We start from the raw sequence: 8,348 nt of genomic DNA on the forward strand, positions 1-8,348 counted from the left end.
CATCCTGGAATCTTCTAATTACTGGAATCTTCTAAAAATTTTTCGACAGGATCGCCACGTGGTATTATCTTCTGGGGTTAAGGTATATTTTGATGTTAATTAATAGAGAGTTCGAGTTAAGACTAATTTTATTTTCTATAACTACAATAATGTAAGTTTAGCTGAGTAAGAATAATGTATTGTCATTGCTCGGGCGACCGGATCTAGGATCTTTGACCCATCGCGTATTGCATTTATTGCAAAGTTGCAAATAGCGGTTAATCACAGTACACCTTCCCCTCTTACAAAGTAATAATTTTACAATATGGTTAAATGCTTATTTTAAAATGCTTATACATACTAAAATTTATTGTATGGTACCATTACAAATTAGTTTTAAATATTAATTTTTTCTATACCTGATTAACCCATTATTATGAACATTAACATGCTTATTTTCTATCAGAATTGTCGAATTAACGCCATTTTAACTGATAATTTTAAATGGACCTGTATACGGGGTATCTAATTTTTGCTTTTGACCTCTTTTTAACTTGACTAGGTCCTTAACAGAAAAATTAGATGGATTTGTACGTTTATCATAATTGAGTTTTCGTTTTTCTTTCGCTTTATTAATAAATTCTACTGCTCTTTTGTGAGCTTCATTCGATCTAAATTTAAGTTTATTTGCGTAATCATCTATGTTTTATATTGGTGATACTTTAGTGAAAATTTCATTTGGTAAATTTGCTATTTTACCAAAGACTAATTCGTAAGGTGAATAGTTTGTATCTGAGTGTGGTCTTATATTATATGCAAAAACATAGTATGGTAAAAATGTATCCCAATTAGAATTTGCTGAATTTGTAACAAGATATTCATTTAATACTTTATGATTTCTCTCTAAACTACCTAATGATTCATGGTGATACGCTGTTGATGTTAAATGTTTTATTTGAAAAAGTTTATTAATTGATTTTTTAAATTCATTTACATATTCGGTTCCTAAATATGTTTTTAAAATTTAAAAAATACCAAATTTCATCATAAATTCTTCAACTAAGGCTTTAGATATAGTTTTAACATCTTTACTTTCCAATGGAACTGCTTGTATAAATTTTGTCAAGTTACATTGTATAGTTAGAAAATATCTCATATTATTTTCAGTTATTTTCAATGGTCCTACGGTATCCACTGAAATTGATTCGAAACTTGTTGCAGGAGTTTATGTAATTACGAGAGGTTCAACACTATGCTTGATTATTTTACTTTTGTTAGAGGAAACTCGCCAAATATGGGCTACCTTTTTGTTTTTGTGTGATATATCGCAAAAAACATGTTTCATTTCACAAGCAAAAACGCTAGCCTATGCATACATTAGTTATTTATGAACTATTTCCTTGATTACTTTGATATGAAGAACTGTGGTTGTGATAATTTGATATATTGTTGAGGGTGCATTTTTGAGGAAATTTTAAATCGGTCCCAAATATGGGCTACTGTAAAAAATAACAAGAAAATCAATATTATAAGTCATAATAACAAGATAAATTATGAAAAATAGTATTTTATTAATTCAAATAGTTAACAAAAAGGGAGTTTATCTGCAAAAATCGCAAACGTAGTCAACTTTTTCAGCTCCTGCGCAATCGTTATGTGCCCACATGTTGCACATAAGACATTGAACCCATATTTCACCACGAAAATCACTTGAGAAAAGTGACTCACAAAACAGGCATTTTACATCACTATCTTCTGGTGGAATTTGGGAATCAGGAAACTCGTTATAGTCGCTGTCATCATCTGCGGCCACAAAACCAGTGTTAGAGTTCTCCTTCTCGGATTCGCTGCTCGAACTAGATGACTTCCTCTTGCGCCGCTTCTTTTGGGTAACAGATCCCTCCACATTAAGATTTTTCTTTACTTTTAAAACCTTCTTTCCTTTTACCCTTTCAAGAGATTGAGTCAATTCATCTTTGTACGGTGATGAGGTCACTACGGAGCATTTACTTGTCTTACGTCCACGATTAGAAGCTTTTTTCTTTAAAGAAGGTACAGGAGAAATTTCAAATGGTGATATAAATGATTTTTGTTTTTGTTGCGAAGGCGCAGTTTTCGATGTAGAAGCAGTCGAAAGAAAAGACATTTTAGTTTTCACACAAGACATCTTTTCATTTGAAATCTGTGTATTTGAATCTGATGAAATAGAAGTAGAAGGAGCTGAACAAGAATTGTTTTGATTTGTAGGGTGAAGGGGTGCTTTGTAAAACCTGCTTGTAGGAATGGACATTGGAATTACACCAGATGGTGTAGCAGATCTTGATGGAATCGGGGAGGAAAGCACTGCACAAGAATTATTTTGATCTGTTCCACATTCACTGTTTGAAGTATCCAGTGTCTGAAGGTCATGATCGATTGGGCAGCTCGATTTCTTTTCAGCTTCTATTTCGGCAGCAATAAAATCAGCTTCTGAAAAGAGGTTTTTGTTCAAGGGGTAAATCCCGGTGGCCTTAAAACCATTGACGGCAATTTCTCCAGTTTGAGATTTTAAATAGGCTTTGCCAAAGAGTTCTGCCACATCAAATGCAGTCAGTGCACGGTTATTGTGGCGTAGCCAGACTCTTACTTCCTCGCTGTAATAAGCTTTAAGAACACCCATAAATGTTTTATCTAGTGGTTGTAGCTTATGAGTGCAATGTGGAGGTAAAACAATTATAGTCACATGATTAGCTCGAGCCAGATCTATCAGATCTATATTACGTGTGTGGCTATAATGTCCGTCTAGAATCAGCAACACTGGGGACTCTTGTGTGGGCTTAACAATGTTAATAAAATGTTGGAACCACTTAGTGAAAATGTTAGTTTGAACCCAACCACTAGGATGTACTGCCATAATGGCACCCGGTGGAGCTCCCCTCATTAATTGTTGATTCTCGTTTTTGCGAGGAAATATCATCATTGGTGGAATAAATTGGCCAGAGGCACTCATTGACGCTATGAGAGTTATCAAAGAACCCCTTTCAGCAAAAGTTAAGGATGCAATTTGTCTCTTGCCTTTTCGTCCTATAACTTCTGCTATCTTATTTTGCACAACTGTAAGGCCTGTTTCATCAACATTAAATATGCGATCAGGAGGGTAAAATTTTCTCTCGTATTCCTTTTCCAAAATGTCAAAAAAGGATGCGACATTTTCCTGATTAAATCCTTTCGCGCGGGCAAATGAGGTACCTGTAGGACGTCGCACAGAAAGTACCTCCTTGTGGCGTCTTAAGAAAAGTCTTAACCAGGCTTTACCTGCTGCATCGCCGCCGAACGGATGTTTGATGTTATTTCTTAAAGCTAAATTATAAGCCATCCGCCTTAAATCTTTCCTTGTCAACCCGTAAAATTTTGCTTCCATCTTTAAAATATAATGAACTAATTCATTTTCTATGTCATTACCTAATACAGATTTACGCCCTAATTTTATTTGTGCAGCTTCACTTGGATTGAGTTCGATCTTTTTTGCAGATCGTTGCAAAGTAGATCGAGGCACATTAAAGATTTTTGAAGCTTTAAGGGTACCCATTTCGTGTCGTCGAACAGCTATAATGGCACGCTCCATATTGCTCTCGTCCCATTGCTTTCTTTTTTTTTCTTCTTTCCTAGGCATTCTGAAAGAAATATTTATTTGTGAACAACAGATAATTCACATCGGTTCTAAATATGGGCCGGTGGCCCATAATGAAAGCAATGGGGTAGCCCGTATTAGAAAATTTCAAGGTCTATGCATCAAATAAAATTGTGTTCAAATGACACTATCTGGAAGAAATACACATGCACACTTTAAAGGCTTATTAGTCAGTTACTAGTTAGTCCAGAAATTGACTTGAAGACACTGATAATTTTCGTGCAATAAACAAAATAAACTTACCTGATAAAGTTTAGTGACTCACGAAAACTCTTACAAACGTTAAACTCTATTTTACCGACGGGTAATAAAAGCGCCATCTACATTATAAAAGTCTAACATCGCCATCTAAGGTTTGCAATAGTTTTTTACAGAAAACAACATGAGATAGCCGAGAAACCTACATAGCCCATATTACTAACCCTAGCCCAGATTTAGCGACTTTCCTCTACATTCTTCGCAATTTTTTACGTGCCTTTTTACCATTTTTGACATATTTTTCCACACATATTTTTATTTTAATTTATTTAGAGTTCGTTTTACACCTGTGTGAGCTCCTATTAGTGAATTATGATTGCAGGTTACTGCAATATGGGTGGTTCGATTAATTTTTTCTTTAAAATATTAAATGCTTTGTCGCATTCTGACGTCCAATTAAATGCCTAATTTTTTCTTAATTTGTTTAGAGGGTATGCTATATCAGCAAAATTTGGTATAAATCTACGATAATAATTTAAAAATGCAATGAATCGTCTAATATCATCCGCATTTTTTGGAATAGGATAATTTTGTACGATTTCGTATTTTTTTAGATCTGGACTAATCCCTTTGTTAGAAATTAAATGACCTAAATAATTCACTTCTCGTTGTAAAAAATTACAATTGGTTGGATTTAATTTTAAATTATATTTTTGACATATTTCAAAAACATTAATAAGGTNACAATTTTGTACGATTTCGTATTTTTTTAGATCTGGACTAATCCCTTTGTTAGAAATTAAATGACCTAAATAATTCACTTCTCGTTGTAAAAAATTACAATTGGTTGGATTTAATTTTAAATTATATTTTTGACATATTTCAAAAACATTAATAAGGTTTGTATTATGATGGCTACATCCAAAAACAATAATATCATCTACATACATAAATGTACTGGTTTTGAAACCGGACATTGCTATTGTAATCATACGAGAAAAACTATCTAATTCTATTTGATGGAAAGAACTAGCTAAGTCTGTTGTAGAAAAGTATTTAGCTCTTCCTAACTGATCTAATATATCTTTGATATTAGGCAGTGAAAATTTATCTTGAATTATTGTTTTATTTAATTGTCTAAACTCTACTACTAATCGCCAATCTTGTTTTCCTGTGCTAGACTACTTTTTTACTACTAATAATGGTGAGTTATATGGACTAATAGAGTGTTCGATTATATCAGTTTTGAGTAATTTATCTACTTGCTTTTCGATTTCGTCCTTTTGTGATTGCGGTAATCTATAATTTTTTATGTATACGGGATTATTATCTGATATTCTGATTTTCTGTTTGTAAAAATTGTTGGCTGAAAGATTATCACCTTTTAAGTAAAAAATGTCATTGTATTCTTTACAAATAGTTTTTACCGTTTCCAACGCATTCATGTCTACATTATTAAATTTCAGTTCCTCGAATAACACGGTTATTCTATGACTAAGCTGCGAATTGTTGTACTCGTTTATCGCTGTTGTACAAATTTCGTAATCTGATAGCGGTTGTGTTTGTAACTTTAGATCGTCAATTACTACATCATTACAAGTCGTATTAATTAATCTTATATGAGGTACACCAAATTTTGAAACTATTGTGTTAGCAATAAAAATTCCGTTTTCTAATTCTTGATTTAAAATTAAAGTATCTTCAGTAAAATATTTATCTATGGGACATACAATTTCTGTCCGCGCTGGTATCTCAATTTTGTTTATACAGGGTAATTTAATTTTTAAAGGAATGATATGTTCTTCGTGATTATAAAAAATACTTAAAGTCCAGGTATTGTAATCGATTTTGCAGTTAAATTTTGACAAAAAATCTCTACCTATTATACCATCTGTTAAAATTGGAAAATCACCACTTACTAAATGAAATTCGTGTTTTAGTTTAGTTTGTTTATTTATGTATAAATTAGTCATAGTGGTGCCAAAAGTTTCAGTTTTGTTCTTTGTTATGCCACCTATCTGACATTTAGTTTTGGGATTGTATGTTTGATGAGAATTTACGCAAGGTGTTTTGCAAAGACTAATGTCTGCTCCGGTATCTATTAGAAAAGTTGTCAGTTTGCCTGTCATTTCGCAAAATATCTCGATATAATTTGTGTTACCGGTAGTTAGAAATATTAGTTTTCTGTTATCATATTCAACTCCCTCACAGCTCTCTGATTTGATCGAGAGAGTTGGTCTTGACAGTTTTCCGACGGTTCAACGTATTGTGTGTATATATACCGAGTATTACGACGGTATGATTGTCGACAACTTGTGTATTGTCCACGATTAAATTATCTACCTCTGTATGAGTTATTGCTATTTACGTGCCCTCTAAATTGTTGGTTGTAGTTGTTTTGAGAAACATTATTGAAGTTATTGTTATATTCACTTCTATTTCTAGTATAAGTATTTGATATACTTCGATTACCTCGTATTTGACGATTATTATTTCGATATCCGCGATTAAAAAATTTTTTCCTTTGAACGTGGAAAACATTTTGAGTGTTCTGAGGACTAAATGATTGAGAAAATTCAGCTTCTAATGCTATTTGAACTGCTTCGTTAAATGTTTTGACTCTTGACGATAAAATAACGGCTCTAATATCCTTGTTGAGGCCATTTTAAAATAAATTTAATGAATCTTGATCATTTAATTTTATTATTATTTTACGAGCTTCAATGCCTTGTGATGATATATTTATTTTATTTAAATCCGTAATAAGGGCCTCTATTTCGGATGCGTATATAGAAATTGATTTTGGGCCTTGTTTGACTCTACTTAATTCTGAATGAACTGACGCGAGTGTTTTCATTGGTTTAAAACGATCTGTTATAGTTTTCTTTAGTTCGGCAAAATCTTTAGGATCGCATACAAGAGCATTTTTTGCTTTATTTTTAATTTTTGTTCTTAAAATAAAAGTTAATAGTAATTGTTTATTTGCCTCGTCTTTTAGAGAATCATTGTAATATTCGGCAGTATCGAGAAAATCAATAACTGATCAGGTTCATCGGAAAATTCTGGAATAACATGTGAATCTACTTTAAAGTCAAATTCCATTTTGGTAACTACCTCTTCAGATACGTCTTTTAAATTTGTTTTAACTAAACTAGATGATTGCTCAAATGGCTTAGTACTTGTACTAGGTTCCTTAAGACAAAGTTGTAGTAAATGATTAATTTTGTTATTAGAATCATTTAGTAATGTAATAATTTTTTTTAAGTCATTTATAATTAATTGATCTGCAAGACTAACAGTTTTTCCTATAGAATTATATGTTTCTAATATATTTTGTCTGTAAATTTTTTTATTTGACTTAATTTTTCTAAGAGACTTGATTCTGTGTATATTCTGTTAGGTCCCCCTTTCTTTAAATTTTTGTTAATTATTTCAATTTCTTCTACAATTGTCAGAAGAGATTGGTAGGAAGTCATAAATACAAAAAATGATGGAATCTTATAGCTAAAACTAGAATATAATTGCACTGTTCACTTCACTTTATTCACTGTACTTGATTAACTTGTAAACTCTGTGACGATGTTTGGGTCTGATGAAGATGAAGTCGGTGGTGCTGACCTTGTAGAAGGTAGAAGTTGTAGAAGTTGTAGATTGGTTGTAGAAAATTTTTATCTGCATTTCCATATTGGATGATGTTCTGATTAGAAAACTTCACTTCACTTAATTTAACAGTTTTTTTCTTTTACATTTAAATGTTTTTTCTTTATTTTCATTTAATTTTTTTACATTACTGCTTCTTTTTCAGTTGGTAGTTAAATGATGGAAAGTGCAAAATATAACAGCAGATCACTAGAAGCGATAAAATTACTATTGTTCCGGAAATAATTATCGCTGAACAAATTTGCGGATTAGTGCTACCATTACTTTGGTTCACTATAATTTCTTCCTTTGTATTTTGATTCCCCATTTTGCTTGATTTAAAACTTCACTTGCAAATGCACTACATCCTGGAATCTTCTAATTACTGGAATCTTCTAAAAAATTTTGGGCAGGATTGCCATGTGGATTTAACTTCTTGGGTTTAAGGTATATTTTGATGTTTATTGATAGAGAGTTCGAGTTAAGACTAATTTTATTTTCTATAACTACAATAATGTAAGTTTAGCTGAGTAAGAATAATGTAGGTATTGTCAAAGCTCGGGCGACCGGATCTAGAATCGTTGACCCTTTGCGTATTGCATTTATTGCAAAGTTGCCAGTACAATAGTAACGGAGCTTCAACATGAGCCTTTGGTAATCATAAATGAACAAAAAATATAGGCATTTTAAGTGTGGCGTACTGCGCATGAGCGGTATACAAGGTGCATGCACGAGGTACGAGGGCTTTATGCTCGCCCTTGGTTTCCCGACTGCCTGTATGGAAGGTTGTTGTGAATATCGCTCTCCGCCACCTGACCGTTTTAGTACTGGTTCGTATGTTAGTATATGTGTGTAACTGTGG

The 8,348-nt window shown here is 32.5% G+C and overlaps 1 protein-coding gene across 1 annotated transcript in view; it reads right to left on the reverse strand.

The window, feature by feature from the left end:
- LOC111692211 overlaps positions 1-3,631 on the reverse strand; it is a 14,457-nt gene extending 10,826 nt beyond the window's left edge. Inside the window, exon 1 of the mRNA XM_023456063.1 lies at positions 1,708-3,631. Within this exon, the coding sequence (XP_023311831.1) occupies positions 1,708-3,631 (1,924 nt within the window). The remainder of the gene's footprint in view (positions 1-1,707) is intronic.
- Between the last annotated feature and the right edge of the window lie 4,717 nt (positions 3,632-8,348).

This window comes from Anoplophora glabripennis, unplaced genomic scaffold (assembly GCF_000390285.2).
Source record: "Anoplophora glabripennis isolate ALB-LARVAE unplaced genomic scaffold, Agla_2.0 scaffold823, whole genome shotgun sequence".
Taxonomy (NCBI): domain Eukaryota; kingdom Metazoa; phylum Arthropoda; class Insecta; order Coleoptera; family Cerambycidae; genus Anoplophora; species Anoplophora glabripennis.